The sequence below is a fragment of the Solanum tuberosum genome, unplaced genomic scaffold (genome assembly GCF_000226075.1).
Source record: "Solanum tuberosum cultivar DM 1-3 516 R44 unplaced genomic scaffold, SolTub_3.0 scf00076, whole genome shotgun sequence".
Classification (NCBI taxonomy): Eukaryota; Viridiplantae; Streptophyta; class Magnoliopsida; order Solanales; family Solanaceae; genus Solanum; species Solanum tuberosum.
In genome coordinates, this window is record NW_006239000.1 from 1,336,705 (window position 1) to 1,354,625 (window position 17,921).

Here is a 17,921-nt window from a genome sequence, read left to right on the forward strand (position 1 = left end):
ATAACTACTCCGTTTCAATTTGAAGCAAGTTAAATTCCGCTATAATATATAAGAAAAAAACAGAGCATGCATGACCTATTAGGACAAATTTAAACTTGTTTAGCCACAAATGAAAACATCTATTACAACAATTACACCGTCTCAATCTCAAACACGTTAGAATCAGACCATCATATATTGGAACAACTAGGACAATTTAAACTCAAACTAGCCACAAACATCTATAACAACAACAACAACTCCGTCTCAATCTCAAAATCAAAACATATATAACCAAATTAGGACAAAAATCAAAGTTGATCAGGCCACACAAATGCACCTATAGCAAATCTCCTCTTCTCATCAACAGTCCCCTGAAAATTAAGTCCATATTCTCTGAGAAGCGTATCAATCTTCCATTCCTCCATCTTCTCGTAATCATGTTTTGTGTATCTTGGATAATGAAGAGGCATTTGAAAAAACTCGGAATATTTTTCATTCGAAATGGAAATGATACTCTGATTCGTTTGATTTTTGTTGAATTCGATCAATGATTGTGATTTCGAGTTTCCAAGAGTAATTGTGTTTGCAATGGTAACAACCCAACTTAAAGCCATTGTTGGAAAATACAATTAATAGTTTTATCTGGTGAAGATGAAAATGAAAAGAGTTTAATTTGCTTGAAGTGTTGAAAGGAAATGGACATTTATATATAGGTAGAAATTCAAGGGCATTTTTGGAATTTTTAGAAAGAGACAAAGATAGTTGCTTGGTCAACAAGCCGTTCTTTTTACAACTGTAAGGTAGAAGTAAGACTGTGTAGCGTAAAATTTAGGCATTAATAAGGAAACACGTTTTCTACTAATAAAAGATGTATTAGTTACAAAAATCAACAAATAAATAGACTCATAGATTATGCTAGCAATTTTCTATTATATGCATCAATAATTATTTTTTCCGAAAACTCATTCCTTGATCTATTTCCTCTTTTAGCGATTTTTCATGATTAGAATCTAAAACATCTGATTAAGAGAGAGGAAAATCACATATGGCGTGCCACATTTCTTAATGGTTAGCTATAATAATGAATTTAAGAAAGAGAAAACACCAAAAATTGTACTCCTTCTGTCTCATTTTGTATTGCATCGTTTAACTTAATATTGTGTTTAAGAATAATTTTTTAAATAAAAAATTTGCAATCTAAAAAATTATTAGATATTTATGGGGTTTAAGTTGTTTCATTAAAGGTAAAAGAACCAGAATTTAAAAATTAAATTATTTCTAATTATAATAAAATAATATTTATTTTTTAAAACGAACTTAAAAAGATACGTCACATAAAATAAACGAAAGAAAACACTAAATGGTAAGCAACTAATTTGCGTGTCGTGTCTAAAAATCAAACAATACACAAATGAATAGGCAGAGTAGTTAGCAGTCGCTTTTTGTATTTTCCAATTAGGAAAATTAACGGCTTATAATGTATGCTTCAATCAACGTGAGTTGAAATCTGATCGAGAATATTTTGAAAATAATCTATTTATTTTTCATATAATAAAAATATGAGATTATTTTTTTACTGTCGAAAACAATCTTTTTATCCCTCACGATTATTATGCTTCCAAAAAATATCTAACAAGTCATGAGCTGGCATACGTTACTAAAGAAAAAGGTAGTATAAAGTTGCACGTTAAGCGTGAGTATAGTAAATGAACAGTAATAATAAAACATGACAAGTGTTGTAACAACAATAATTAAAACATGACAAGTATGTTCTAGAAAGTTTTCAAATTATTTTTTTGAAATTCGAATCATAAATTTTAAAAATTTCAAATATATAATGATAAAATGTTCTAGAAAGTGTATTAATTAGAAATTAAATTGTTTTTTCCATTTCCCAATTGGAGACTTCTGGATACTCTTATAGGAGTCTTCAATTCTTTCATTTAATGTTGAAGCCAACTATGTCTAGCTAGAAAAATGTACCCCTCTTTTCAAATTTTTTTATTTGTCATGTTTCGTTTAATCAAAGAGATTAATAAAGTTATTTTGAATTAAATTATTGAAATTTTGATATTAAAAAATTATTTGAAAAAAATATTATAAGTTGCACTCTTCTCATGTTGATATGACTGGAAAAAAACACATCTCAGAATGTTTGTCAAAATTCATATAATTTGACTCTCAAAAAGTAAAACGTGACAAATAAAAATAAAAAGAGCATTAAAACTCATGTTGTTTTTTTAAAAAAAACTACTATTACAATATTTGAAATGTATGAATTCAAAAATTAATTTGAATTTGTGCGGACGAATAAACTCATATTATTAAGTTGAAGCAGGGCGTATTTATGATTATTTTTTTTAAAAAAAAAAGTGTAGTTAACGTGTGTCCGTTCTTTCCTCTTATTTTAATTCTCTTCGCATTCATTAACAAAATTAAAAATATAAAGTATAATTTAGCTATTTCTATTTAATAAAAATAAATTGTTTTTTTCTTAAATATAGTGCATACTTCTTTAATGTTAAGGGTATAGTTAGAAATAGTAGTTTATTTTTAGAAAGGTATGGAGTTACACATTCAATTGAAGTATTTAATACTACTAATAAATAGCTTAACTGATCAACTAGAAATTTAGATAGTAGTCGAGGAAATGAAATATATTTTTGATTAGTTTTGATGAGGTGCTATTCGATAATGTTTGACATATTTTCAATAACTTGAATCTCAATTTTGGAATGATTTGGTGGAGATTTGAGGCGATTTGAATTAAAACTTTAAAGTATAGATAATGTAATATATGCAAGACGTTGAGATGTATATCCCAATTATGTATAACTTGTATATGTATCAAATGTATTCCCTGTGTATACATATGTGTGAGATACGTGTTAGATACATGTGTTGTCTCGAAACCTTTAAACTTGATTTCATCTATTAATTTTGACTCTAAATTATCTATGGATTATGGACATATCAAATCTAAGCAATTTTAAAGATATATAGGATTGTTGACGACTAAAATATAATGGTTGAATCTCCAATATATCAATATTATATGGTGAGATCATACTAAAAATAATTCATAACAATAACTCTGCATCATAATCTAAATTTCAATTCATATATTTTTAGTACAAGGCAATAACATATGATATTCACAACTTACAAGAATAGCAAATGAGTATTAACCTTCACATGGATGGAAAATTGGATATAAAATAGTAAAACTTACATAAATGACTATAGTTTTAGGGTTATTAGATTGAAATAGCTATAAGTATCATATTTTAAAAAAATAGCTACAGTTTGAGTTAAAAAATAGCTAAATTCCATAAATATTTCATTTTTTTTAAAGTAAAACTTACATAAATGACTATAGTTTTAGGGTTATTAGATTGAAATAGCTATAAGTATCATATTTTAAAAAAATAGCTACAGTTTGAGTTAAAAAATAGCTAAATTCCATAAATATTTCATTTTTTTTAAAGTAAAACTTACATAAATGACTATAGTTTTAGGGTTATTAGATTGAAATAGCTATAAGTATCATATTTTAAAAAAATAGCTACAGTTTGAGTTAAAAAATAGCTAAATTCCATAAATATTTCATTTTTTTTAAAGTAAAACTTACATAAATGACTATAGTTTTAGGGTTATTAGATTGAAATAGCTATAAGTATCATATTTTAAAAAAATAGCTACAGTTTGAGTTAAAAAATAGCTAAATTCCATAAATATTTCATTTTTTTTAAAGTAAAACTTACATAAATGACTATAGTTTTAGGGTTATTAGATTGAAATAGCTATAAGTATCATATTTTAAAAAAATAGCTACAGTTTGAGTTAAAAAATAGCTAAATTCCATAAATATTTCATTTTTTTTTAATACAAAAATACATTCAAAATTAACTCCCACTAAATGAGGTCAGTTAATGTAACTGACAAGGCTATTTTCCAGCCCTTAAACCCACTAATTTGGCACTTTAAAAAATGTAACTGACCTATAAGGTATAGGATTCTGATCAGTTTAAAATTGAAAATATGTTCCTTCTTTCCTTGTCATTTCACGCCAAAAGCAAAAAAACAATTCCATGGCTACTATCACAGTTTTGATTCGGCATTCCGGAAAATGGAGCGAAGAGAATTGCTATGTAGAATATAGCATTGACGGGATAGTGTTGAAGGAATATGCTTCGTATTCCGATTTAGTTGATTTGATTTCGGTACAATTGAACGTCGATCCTACAAAAAAGTGTATGAAAATTAAATACATTGTCGAAGGTAACGACACGCCTATGGAAATACGTAACGACATGGGTGTGCGTGTATATGTTCAGTTGAAAAAGATCAACACTCAATTTGGAGAAACTTCTATTGAAGGTGATGTGTTGCAACTTGAATAAAATCAAGAATTAATTGGTACGAATGATACATTACCAATTGTCCCAATGTTTGGCGATCAACCAGTAGATGCATTTGATGGTGGAAATGATTTAATAATTACGAACAGATTGCAAAAGGAGATAATGATTGATCAGTTATACATGGATAAGTCGACATTGAAGGATGTGATGGAAAAGTATTCAATCGAAAAAAGGTTTAAATTCTTGGTGGAGAGGTCAAATTCTATAAGGTAAATTGTTGTTAAATTTGTTTCATTTTAAGTGTATTGAGTTATGTTTGCAGATGCAAAGCAGAACTAACAAAACAATATAAATTGAATTCGCAGCTATACTCTTGTATGACAATCTAAAGAATGCCCATGGCTGATGAAAGCGTCAAGTATTAACAAGTCGAAGATGTTCAGAATTAGAGTTTTTAACTCTGAACATACATGTCCTTTAAAGGATGGGGTGCATTCAGATTGTCGTGCAACAAGTGGATAGATTAGAGGAATAATCGCACCAAAATTGAGAAATCACAAGAGGAAGTACACTCCAAATGATATCAGGGATGACGTGAGATTGGACTTGGGTATTGATATTAACTACATGTTGGCATGGCGAGCAAAAAGAGAAGGCATTAGAATCGATAATGGGGCAACCAGCTGCGTCTTATGGGAAGTTGATTTAGGAGTAATGTTTGTGATTTGAGGATAAAGATTTGATTTGGGATAAGAATGAAAGTTGCAAAAAGGGGAGTAGGAAAGAGGGAAGCGTGAAAAGAGGGAAAAAATTTAGGCGTGTGAAATTGTATAAAATAATTTTAGGCGTGTGAAATTGTATTTGCTATTTATTCATTAAATATAACCATAAAATATAAATAAAGTTAACTATAGCTATATTATTTTAATATGAGATATAGTTTGCTATTTTCTGTAGTTTTTCCTATAAAAAATTGTTTTGCTTTATGTTACGTTTTCTCATTCATACATTTAGGCCCAGCTAAAATACATATATTCGTATATGGGCTCATCATCTAATGGAGAATCGATGTAAGAGGGAGAAGGAGTAGTTTGAGTAGATTTCAAATTTAAATTTTATGAGTTTAATGTTTAGCTAGATTCATATAATTGAATATGTTGCAATTCTAAAATAAAGCGTTCAAAATCAAGTGTTTTGAATTTTTCTGTGTTATTTTCACATATAATCTTATATTATGGATTAAAAATATTGAAGGCAGTCAAAATTATTGATTGTATGATATATTTACATGATGTAGAGGGCTACATTGTTTTTTTTAAACCAAAAAAAGAAAAGAAGAGGGCTACATTGTTTTTTCGATTTAATACTTTAGATTTACAATTCATATTTCAAATTGGGAAAAAAGACAAATATACCCTCGAACTATTGTAATGATATGCAGATATCCTCCGTCATACTTCTGGGACATTGGTGTCCGTAAAAACTAAAGCATATACACATTTATACTAACGGGCATACACGTGTCCTAATCTTATCCACCGACCCGACATTTATTAAAAATTGGATCGATGGATAAGATTGTGTCACGTGTCCCTATTTAGTCTTCCATTATAATGAAGGGCATATGTGCTCTAGTTTTTGGATGGCAGGGGCACCAATATCTCAAAAATATGATGGAGGATATCTACATACCATTTACAATAGTTCGGAGTATATTTATCTTTTTTCCCTTTCAAATTTTAATAAGTGATCAATTATGTGTGCTTACCAAATTTAACCAATCATAGAATGTCCTAAGATTTTTCTTTATTAGTTGAGAGATTTCATAAGCATTTAGTCATACCTAATATTATTCAAGCAAATTGATATATGATTGGATTCAAAACATAACAATAGATGATTTAAAAAAAAAAAATAAGTAAAAAATATCAATCTATATCACATAAATTAGAACGAAAAGATGAAAATAAAAATTCATATGCCATATCTGAGACTAGGGGTGTTCACGGTTCGATTTGGATCGGTTATAAGTTAAAACCAAAACCAACCCAATTTAAATCGGTTTTTAAATTTCTAAAACCAAATCAAAAAAATAACCGTCGGTTTGGTTCGGTTTTTTTCGGTTTGAAAGTAATAAGTTTGTTGAGGACACAAACACTTAGTACATGAATAATTCACAAATAAGTTATTACACGAACAAAGTGATTCATCCAATGTACCAAGTTTCAGAAACTAAAAAAACTCATTGTCAATAGCATAAAGTTGGTTCAATATTCTGGAAATCTCAACATCTTATCAATAGACTTTTCAATAAAATTACACCTTACAATATTGAGAAATTACTTTTCCAAAAAAAAAAAAACAATCAATATTTCATAGTCAAAACTAATCAATTACCATCTTCTTTAGCTTGAGCTTTAAATTATTCAATGTTGCGTTATAAAATTTTATAAAGAACAGAGAGAGTGTGATCTTTAAAGTAATGAATATTGAGGGATTTAAACTTAAGATTTTAATAGTTGGGCTAAAATTTAAGTATTGGGCTTCAAAAAATAGTAAAAACAAAGACTTAAGTTAATTAAAATTTATCAAAATACTTATATTTTATTTATAAATACTTATAAAATTTAAATATATAACTTCTCGATTCGATTTGGTTATTTAATTTTTAGTAAAACCAAAATCAAACCAAATAGTATCGTTTTTTAAATATCTAAAACCAATTAAGGAGTTTAAATTTAAGATAATTATAAAATATCATATTTAAGGGATTTGTGTATTTGATTAAATATTTCAAAATATATGGTATAAATATTAAAAGTGGTAGTATGTGTAATTGTTTTAAACTAGAGTAAATATAGTATATATGGTAGGGATGTATGTGTAGTTAAGTAGTTTTTCCTATATTTTATTTATAAATAATTATAAAATTTAAATATATAACTTCTTGGTTCAATTTGGTTATTTAATTTTTAGTAAAATCAAAACCAAACCAAATAATATTGTTTTTTAAATATTTAAAATCAAACCTAACCAAATATCATTTTTTTTAATCATTTAATTCAAATTACGGTTTAATTTGGTTTTATAACCATGAACAGCGCTATCTGAGAGAATCCAGTCCTCATGATCTAAGGCATATTAGTGGCGGCTGTACATTTTTTACAGTCCGGTCAAATTCTTCTTCCAAAATCCCTCTGCATAAAATGTACGCTGTAGCTCGATCACGATTCCGAATTTCGAGAACCCATCGGCGTTTTTTATCCACCGCTCTTCTCCAAGACCAGCCTCCTCCTCCGTCTCCTCTCCCTGAACCTTCTTCCGCCGCCGCCGTCGCCGCCGGAGCTGAGAACAAGTCATGGAATTTTCTCAAGTACAGCCTTGTTGCTGCCCTCACCGGCGGTGCTGCCACTGCTGGTTATGCTACTTACGGTACACTCAATTTTACAGTCTTAATTTTGAATTGTCGTTACTTGGATTTATTGAGGAATTTTGAGCTTCATTGTGCATCTATTGAGCTAGCCTGAATCATTCAGATGAGAAATTAATTAAGACTAACAAAGTAGTCCGTCCGTTTCAGCTGTGTGATCTAATAACTTGTCTTGAGTGTGTCATTTATGCAATGCTTTTATGCCATTTGTAGAGTGATAATCTTAATTTGGATGGCCTGAGCAAGGGGATTGGTGAATTTTGTTGAACTTGTGTGTGTTATTATGTCGTTAAGACAAAACCCATAAGTTGAAGGTGCACACAGATTAGCACTTTAACACATACACTAAAGCACCAATTAAGCGAGGCGAAGTGCACAACCTGTGCTACACCGAACTTCAGAGCTTAAGCATGCTTTTAAGTGAGCCTTTAACAACACTATTGCAGTTCCCCTTGGGTGTCTTTTCAAATGGGATTTTTCATTTACGTATCAAAGGGAAATAACAATCCACTGCCTTCAATTTAGCTAATGAACTCAGGAAGAAAGTAGCACTGCAGTTAAGCTCTTAGTTTTGGTTGCATCTCTGTATGCTAATATTTAGCTTGATTCTTTTGAGCTGAGGGTCTTTATACAATAGTCTCTCTACTCCACGAAGGTAGAGGTAAGGTCACGTAAGATTACACTTGGTATGTTGTATTGTTTTGTGAGTTGGAACCTTTTCCCAGATTCATTTATCTATGCCCCTACTAATGCTAATGGGTACAACACGCTATTTTTTTAAAATTGATAATGGGTGCAGGCACATAAGTGAAGTCTTAAGAACCTCTAAGCTGTCCCCAAGGTACTATTACAAGAAATTCATTATTATGGGCTTGTTTTCAAGCCTTACTTCTTTTAGGCTCTTGTAATTGCTATTAGGTAGACTTTTGCCTTCATAGTAGCTTAGTACGTTGTTAGTTAGGATGTCCTATTGCAGGCTCAGATCCTGTTGTTCATAATCGATTTTATATGTTGATATGGAATAGTCTTTGTGAAAAACTGCAAAGAGGTCAAGGGACTGATAGGCTGTCCTTTATCATTAATATTCTGTTGGTATTATGTGCATATTGTTTCATGTACACTGACATATCCTTGATCTACAGCATATTCGTTGACTGAAGTTGAGGAGAGGACCAAGGCTTTGCGTACATCTGCAAACTATACTGTTGGTGATAGTGCATCTGGTTTTGATGTTAGTTTGGATCTACTCTAATTTGTTTCATTCTATGTGTTTGTGTTATCCTAAGCCATTAAACTGATGACCAAGTAGTTGTTTATTTGCATCATAAGAGTAATGCACGATTAAATCTAAAAGGAAAGATTGAAATTATATTGCATATATGCAGCATTTAGCTTGAGTTAGTGGTGGATAGATTATGCTAACCCTAGCTTCAACGATCTCCTTTAAATCACATGTTTAGTTTGTGCTTACTTATTTTTACCTTGTCGGTAAATGTGGGACTCTTCAAAAGTTGAAAAGGAGTTTGAATGAGATGATAGGCTATGTTAATGCCATTAGAAACGTGTATTTCTCTAACAATGCACGGATATTGGTAGAAATTTAGTTGGGCTCATAAACACACACCTTTGGCCAATTTGATTAGTTGAAGAGACGAACTAGGGGCCCTTTGCCATCATTATAGATAATTCCATCCATATTGTCTATTCCATGAATTTCAAATCTGAAGTTCATTTATATTTCTATTACGATTCATTATTTATAGATGATAAACGCGTTTACTGACTGGTCTTGATTCAATATACTTCCACTGTAGTGTTCGAGTTTGTTACTTTTTGGCGTCCTTTTTCTTTCCCTTTTTCGAGATAAAGGTAGGACTAGGATCCAAAGAAAATCATTGAAACGGAAGAAATCCGATTTGACTGACAAGTCAAAATAGAGGATAGATTCCACTGCTATAACAATACTAGTGCCAAGAATAGTTAAATTTATGATTATAAGGATTTTGATATGAATAGTAATAAAAATTGTGGTATTGTTCCTTCATTGATCAAGTTCAATTTCTGGGAAGTATTAGGAATTCTATGTTGCTCGGACTCTTCAAATATGTCAACGAGTGTGTGTCGGATTCGCCAAAAGTAGTGTATTTTTGGTGAATCCAACACGGGTGCGGCATCAAAAGTGAAGAGTCCGCACAACTAAGACTAGGATTGTCCAATAAGAAGGTTGTCAATTTTTCATATGAACATTTTGAAGACCTATTTATTTTAATACTTAATTGACGATAGAGTTGATCAGTCCGTCTTTCAATTCATCAGGGGCGGCTCAATGCCTTTAAAAATTAGGCATCCGTTTTAGGCTCCAAAATTTGACGCCCCATTTTTTTTTAGTAATAATAGAATTATTATAAGTATTTTATAACAAAAAAATAAATTATATAGTGTCTTTCTTTTAGTTTGTTTCGAAACATTAAAGAATGTTTCTTTCTTTTTTGGTAATTTTTAAATTTAACTTCCACTTGACATGTTTAAGATCACAAGATTAAAAAATATTTTGGTATATTATACATTTTTAGTTTAAGACAATAGAAAAAATTAAGTTACCCTTGTCTAAAAAAAAAAAGACCATAGAAAAAATAAAACTTTATCATTAAAAATAAGAAATAACTTTGGATTTAAAAAAAAAAAAAGAAGTTAGACCTCCAATTTATTTTTGGCTTTAGGTCACTAATTAGCTTGAGTCACCACTGCTATTCATATAGTGATCTCGGTCCTACAAATAGGGATCAAGAGAATCTGGAAGATGATACCTGCAGCCATTTTTTGGAGTATCTGGAATGAAAGGAATAGAAGATGCTTTGATGGAATATCAACTACCTACCAATCTTTAAAAGCTAAATGCCTCGTGTTTTTGTATAGTTGGGTTTATTTATCCCCTCTAGATTCCCCTGATTGATTTTTGAACTTTGGCAGCTCCCTGACTCTTAATTAACAATGTAAAGGAGAGCTGACCTTTTGCTACTAAGCTTTTGTAACTATTATGCATCTACTTGATGCCTGCAATAGAACTAATTACTTCATGAAAAAAAAAACAGTAATATATTATTTGTAATCTATTTATTAGATACGTTTATTTGATTCTCTTTTATATGGTTAAATGACATACTTAACTCAATGGTTAGAGTATTGGTTTCATATGATAGGGGTCATTGGTTCAAATACAATAGTAGGTAAAGTCAGTTTATTTTGATTCAGAAGTTCTATTTGGTTAACATCTTTCTAAAGAAATTTCATGATATTTAGTTGCCTATTCTTTTTGTAGAAATTTCAAGCTTTGTTGTACTCCTCTGCAATGACAGGTTTGTTCTGATTTTGAGTTCTCTGCATCTTATCCAAAAACATGAACTTATGCTTGCCACACATTGTCAGTTGTGTGCAATATATAGGTGTAATACTAATACACATTGGTGTCTTTAATTATTTTTTTCTGCTTGTTGCATGATATCCTTGGTAACTAGTTAGGGAGGTGTCCATAAACTTGTGTTCCCTTTAGTCATGAATTATGTTGTTGTTGGCACACAAAGCTTTGTGCTGAACTTTTGGGGATGAGGGTTGTCTGTCTTGTACTAGCTTGTTATGGACTGTATATGATATGTGGAACTGTCCTTGCAATGCCTCATGTTGGGGCGTATAACATGTGGTTTACTATATGTGTCATTAACAATTTGACATGATCCATGGATTTAACTATGTCCCACATTCCAGAAATACTGATTAAAAATAGAAAAAAAAATGTGTTCAATGCTTGATTTTTGTTGGGTCGTGGAGTTAATGGCAGCTGGGACAAGGAAGGATGAAAATACTCATTCTAAGATGTGACGATATACTTCATTAATTATGTTGATACTGTTTTTTTGAATATGATATTCTATAATGGTATAATTATATTTTCTTAGTAATTTTGATGACACTTTTTTGTAAATGATTTGTTGTAATAATATAACTATATTTTCTTAATTATGCTGATACTTATTGTTTGTAATATGTTCTATAGTAGTTTTCTTGGGTTAATCTTACACTTTCTCTACTTTTATGGTGGTATGTTTTCTCCCCTTCTGAAAATTCCAGTGCCTGCCAAGTTAGTTGAGCTTTACCTAGATCTAAGGCGCTTGACTGAAGAACAAGTTCGAGTAAGTAATTATGCACATCTTTATTTTTAAACCATGTTGCTTTTCTAAGTCTTGTTCTTTTTGCATGTCATCTCTTCCCAATTACAAATAAAATCTTGTCGATTACTTTAGGATTATAGTGAACCATTATCAGACAAGCTCCTGCCAGATTTGCATCCATTGGAGCAGCATGTCTTTACCATTGTTCTTGATCTAAGTGAGACATTGGTCTACTCTGACTGGAAGGTAAAATTCCTAGTCACAAACAAGACGGATTTTATTTAATCATGGTGGTTTAAATTTGCCGTAATTGCTATTCGTTTTTTGGATCATGATGAGTATAGAGGATTAGTCGTACCATTAGGTTCTTCCTACTGGTAGAGCTTTTCCCCTCGAAGTTCAGCTTGTTTTATCATTTCATTTTGTTGTCACTAATATGACTTCATGTCCTTTAAAAGCGTGACAGAGGCTGGAGAACATTTAAAAGACCCGGGGTTGAGGATTTTCTGGAACACTTAGCTCAATTTTTTGAGATAATTGTGTACTCTGACCAACAGAACATGGTATTTTTCACTTCGTAGTGTTTTATATATTTTGTACCAATTGTGTAGTTAAAATTTTGGCTTGTGGTATTTGCAGTATGTCGATCCTATTGTCGACAGATTGGATTCAAAGCAATGTATTCGGTATAGGCTATCAAGGGGAGCAACTAAATATGTGGGTGGCAAGCATTACAGAGTAGGTGATTTTGCTCATTCTCTAAATTTTCCATTCATTATGCTTCAACTGCAACACGAAAATCTTTCAACCTCACCTTTTCTTTTTAATTTCTTTTATGTCTTCATTTCCCACTCCTTGGAAATGGTGATAATTGGGATTTCCATTTATCTTTCCTTTCTTTCTTTGATATGACCTTTTTTTCATTTGTTTTATGTTCTATTCTCCTTGCCCTATGTTCTAACTACTAAGAGACGGAATGGTTGAGATTTCCATGTCATTTGTGTCTGTTGTTGCAGGACCTTTCCATGTTGAATAGGGATTCATCAAGGATTATATATATTAGTGGTAACGCATTAGAAAGTAGCCTTCAGCCAGAGAACTGCGTAGAAATAAAACCATGGAAAGGAGATGTGGAAGATACCACACTTTTAGATCTTATTCCATTTCTTGAATGTAAGTATACCAATAACAAATGACATACATAATCTGGTACTTATCATGTCACCTTGTGAATCTCACTTTATTGACTCGATAACTTATGTGTGTAGATGTTGGAAAACATAGGCCAGCTGATATTCGAACTGTATTAGCTTCATACCAAGGACATGATATTGCAAAAGAGTTTATTGAACGATCGAAGGAGCACCATAGGTAAAGTTTCTTCTTGATTCGTTTATTAGATATTGCTGTGCTTATTGGATTGTATTTGAAATCCTTGAAGACATGGAACTTAAGATGCTTCTTATTAAAGTTTCTTCTGTTGATGTTGATGCAGGCGTATGCAAGAGCAAAAACAGACTGGTCGCCTCTGGCGTCGCTAGTGTTAATTTTTAGAAGTTTTGAGTTTAAAAAGGATAAAAGCAATTGATATTGTGATAAATTATGTGTAGCTAAACGATTCAATTCAAGAATGTTACTTCTCTAACAACATAGTTGTATTCTTTTTCTCACAAGCAATGAATTGCTTCATTTGCTCCTTTGTAATAATGGAATACATCAAAAAAATTGCCAAACAACAGCTTCATTCTTGATACTATATATGATTTTGTGGTATTTTCTTACAATTTAGATAACAAAAAATCATTATTATTAATTCTTGTGTACAGGAATTTCTATATTCATCAATTTGGATCACCAAAACTATAGTTTTTCTGTTTTCTCCTATTAGATGGGAGGCAGAAGTTAGGTTGGGGGTGGGGTAGACTGGTGGTTAAGTTGTAACTTCTCATTATTTCAAATTCAAATTATAAATAGTTTAATAGCAGAAAGTAATAAATGGATCATCAACTACTAGTTGTTCAATTATTAATCCCATAAATTTATCAAATCTTGTTGAGGGATGCTTATTCAAAGGCAATTGTACTTTTGGACTTATCAAGATCGATCATCAAAATGTTTCCAATCTCGTGGCTCTGGTTCTCGAACCTTCTGATACTACCAAACAAGTTCATGTATCAAGACCGTTATTATATTTATTGTGTCAGATCTATCTTCAATCTCCACGTGTCATCTTATGATACATCCAACTATCAAATCCGAATTTTAACCCATACTACAATGTGATTGGCTAAGCTGTGGGAAAATGAGAAACATTGAAAGTCTTGGTCATCGCCTCAGTTGACTAACTGGCACTAATGATTTGTGGCCTCATCTTTTATTCTTAAGGTTAAGGTTCACACTTGAGTCTTGACGCATCAACAAAACCTTTGTTTGGTACCAAACCTCATATTTTTCTTTAAAATATGTGCTTTAAAAGTTAATTCATTCGTTTTAAAATAAATATTACTTTTAATTTCAAAAATAATTATCCTAAAATAACTGTTAACTATACTATTTCAATTAGCTTTTTATTAAAGAACCACTTTTTTAATGGACGTAAAATGAGTCAAAAGTAATACTTATTTTGAAACGATCGGATAAATTATACACCTTTGGTATGTGAATTGTCAAGAGTCACTAAAAATCTCAACCAATAATATTTATGGTAAGTAGTAGTACAATACTTTCACATTTTTTCCATTTTTTTCTCTCATAATTCACCATTGCAGTACGTTGTTTTCTCTCTCTCATGTCTTAATCTCTTTGTCCTGCAGTACTACATCAATTTCTCCAAAAATACTTCTATAAAAAACTCCATTTTTTCCTTCAAATGATTTTCTCTAACCCAAATGGCACGTTTACACTTCTTTCTTGTTCTTTTTCTTCTTCTCATTATCTCCGCCGCCGCACACGGCGGAGATGATGACGGAGATGCTGATTCAGATTCCGGCTTATCTGAACAATCTGACAAACCCCATTTGAGATCTCGGCCGTTGGTTCTAGTGAAGATATGGTGTTTGATAATAGTCTTCTTTGGGACTTTTATTGGTGGGGTTTCACCTTATTTCATGAAATGGAATGAGGGGTTTTTGGTTCTTGGAACACAATTTGCTGGTGGGGTTTTCTTGGGAACTGCGCTTATGCATTTTTTAAGTGATGCTAATGAGACATTTGGGGAATTGACAAGTAAAGAGTACCCTTTTGCTTATATGTTGGCATGTGCTGGTTATTTGATGACTATGTTAGCTGATTGTGTTATCTGTTTTGTTTATGCTAAGCAGAGTAACAATAACAACAACAATGATGTTCAGCTCCAAGGTTTGTGCTTTCATCAAATTTATTAACTATTGTTTTACTATGTGTTGTTTTAGAACTTTGATTGGTAAGATAAAAATTTGAGCTTTATACTTTCTCTGTAGCTTTTCTATATATAAACTGTAGTTTTGGGAAAAAGGAATTAGTCCTCATTTAGTTTTGATAATTCTTCAAATTGGCTAAGTCTCGTATGGGGCTCCTATTACAACATGAACTCTACCTCGAGGGTGTATGTAGTTTAGCTCGAATGAAGTGAGAGGAAGGCAAAGATGAGGGTTTTGAATTGTAAGAAAAGAGTAGTAGGCATACTTTAACAATTGTCTTGTCCGCAAGCAAATCAATGTTGGTAGTAGCTAGCAAAGTTTGTCAAACATAATGTGTGGACAAAGTACTCGAATTTAAGTAAAACCATATTTGTGTTTGGAGTGGTTTTTTAGTTTTTTTTTTTTTTTTTTGATGAAGTAAGTAGATTTTTCAAGGCATCAAGAAGATGCAAGCTTTACAAGGATAGATCAGTTAAGCTCACAAAAAAAAGGATTTGTAGCCTCTTTCTAAGCTATAGAGCTAACAAAATCCAAGAAGAGTTCTAAATTATTTACAGGGGTCAGTTTGGACCAACTAAAAAGGCTAATTAGACATCTGCCTCGCAAAAGATTTCTAGAAGTTGAAATTCCATCAAAACATCTTTTGCGGAGTGGTTTTTTAGTTCCATTTGCTGTTTGATAGGATATGTTGTTTGTTTGATAAAAAAAATTATGTGCTAAACTTTCACTTAGTGATCAACAAGATCTTGCCTTTTCTAGTTAATTGGAGCTTTGCTTAAAATCTGATGTTTTTGTTTCTAAAGCATCCTGCACCTAATTTTGAGGTTGACTGTAGAACTTTTACTAGCTTCCATGTCTAACCTGAGTAGTAGGAGAGTTCCATGGTCGATGATGTTTAAGGAAATGCGAATTTGAGTTCTGTTTTAGCTTGAGATCAACTGGAAATTATGTTGATTTCTGTTTAGCTTCCATATCAAGGGAGTTTACTTGAAAAGTGGTGATCTTTTTGAACCATTGTGCTGATTATCCATTTTGCAATAGGATTTTAAATATTATCCATTGACAATGTGACGAAACTTACTTTTTGATTTACAAACTTCACTTATTATGGATAATAACCTGTAATTACCTTTTAATAGCCTTGATCGTCTAAATTTCTTTTACGATGTTGTAAAGTAGTTAACTTCTTTGCAATAAAACACTCTTTGCTGATACTTCAAATCCCATGTTGTGTTCCAGGAGATGCTGAAAATGGAAAAAGCAATGGAACAGTCGCACAAGGGCAGTCACAGGTTAGAGAAGATCTTGATTTTTTATCTTTTTCCCTCTAAGAACCGTCTTGTGTTCTCGGATTCCTTTTATTCTTTAAATCTAATTGGTAAAGTCCACTACTTTGGAGAAAAATCCATTCTTGTTTGAGTGGCTTAATTAGATTTGTCTCGATTCCTTTCACAGGTCTCTGATGGCAGAGAAAATGACTATTCTAAAGCACCTCTTGCAACAGCTTCTTCACTTGGTGATAGCATCTTATTGATCGTTGCACTATGTTTCCATTCCGTCTTTGAGGGAATAGCCATTGGTGTTGCAGATTCTCAAGCCGATGCTTGGAGAGCTCTTTGGACTGTCAGTTTACACAAGATATTTGCTGCTATTGCAATGGGAATAGCTCTACTTAGGATGATCCCAAATCGCCCTTTACTATCATGCGCGGCCTATGCTTTTGCCTTTGCCATCTCTAGTCCAATTGGCGTTGCCATCGGAATCATAATCGATGCCACAACTCAAGGGGTTGTTGCAGACTGGATCTTTGCAATATCAATGGGATTGGCTTGTGGGGTTTTTATATTTGTATCCATTAATCATTTGCTTTCCAAGGGATACAAACCTCAAAAAATGGTCTCGATTGACAAGCCTCATTTCAAGTTTTTGGCTGTTTTGTTAGGTGTTGGGATAATTGCTGTGGTGATGATATGGGACACTTGAGTTTGTGCTTTGATGGTTATTTTGGCAGAAGTAGCATAATAGTTTACCATTTTATTTTGAGAATACTTTTGGTTGTTTAAAAATATTTGTATACATGATATTGAGAGTGAAATGTACAAGCTAAAAGTTGTGATTCTTATTTAAATTAATGGAATTATTTTCAAGAATATCAATTTTTTTTGTGCATCATTGCTAAGTTTCATTCTGGTTATCATAAATGATCCACTTTGGCCTATAAAGATAAGTTTAACATTTTGAAATATCTTAGTACCAAATAGTGCATGATAAGGTTGTGTATAACAGATTTATGTGGTTTGATCCTTTTTGGAATTTTACATATAATGGAAGCTTACTGCATTGAACTGAACGGTTTGAGTAACAAGTAATATGGAGTAAAAAGGTAAATATAAATTTCTTTGACATCTTATAAAAAAAAATAAAAAAAATTCAATTGTCCTATTTCTTTTCTCACTTGACAATTAAAACATTAAAACTTCTTTAGACAACATTTGCATGAGTTCAATTAATGCCTAGCATAATGGATGAACTATCTACTTTACTCATCTATAAAAGTAGATGACTTGATAAGTGTTTGGAC

The 17,921-nt window shown here is 31.5% G+C and overlaps 3 protein-coding genes across 3 annotated transcripts; 2 read left to right on the forward strand and 1 right to left on the reverse strand.

Annotated features, from left to right (window-relative positions):
• Positions 1-290: 290 nt before the first annotated feature.
• LOC102588010 (uncharacterized) lies at positions 291-596 on the reverse strand. The gene has a single exon (XM_006346088.2). It carries the CDS (start codon positions 594-596, stop codon positions 291-293), a length of 306 nt encoding a protein of 101 aa, XP_006346150.1.
• A 6,867-nt stretch (positions 597-7,463) lies between these two features.
• LOC102588668 (mitochondrial import inner membrane translocase subunit TIM50) lies at positions 7,464-13,680 on the forward strand. Its single transcript, XM_006346090.2, has 10 exons — positions 7,464-7,778; positions 8,919-9,007; positions 11,096-11,132; positions 11,902-11,963; positions 12,075-12,188; positions 12,401-12,505; positions 12,582-12,680; positions 12,959-13,115; positions 13,211-13,313; positions 13,438-13,680. The coding sequence occupies exons 1-10, from the start codon at positions 7,553-7,555 to the stop codon at positions 13,481-13,483; spliced, it is 1,038 nt and encodes a 345-aa protein (XP_006346152.1). The 5' UTR covers positions 7,464-7,552; the 3' UTR covers positions 13,484-13,680.
• A 1,012-nt stretch (positions 13,681-14,692) lies between these two features.
• LOC102588995 (zinc transporter 11) lies at positions 14,693-17,483 on the forward strand. Its single transcript, XM_015308168.1, has 3 exons — positions 14,693-15,299; positions 16,580-16,632; positions 16,796-17,483. The coding sequence occupies exons 1-3, from the start codon at positions 14,831-14,833 to the stop codon at positions 17,321-17,323; spliced, it is 1,050 nt and encodes a 349-aa protein (XP_015163654.1). The 5' UTR covers positions 14,693-14,830; the 3' UTR covers positions 17,324-17,483.
• Positions 17,484-17,921: the final 438 nt, after the last annotated feature.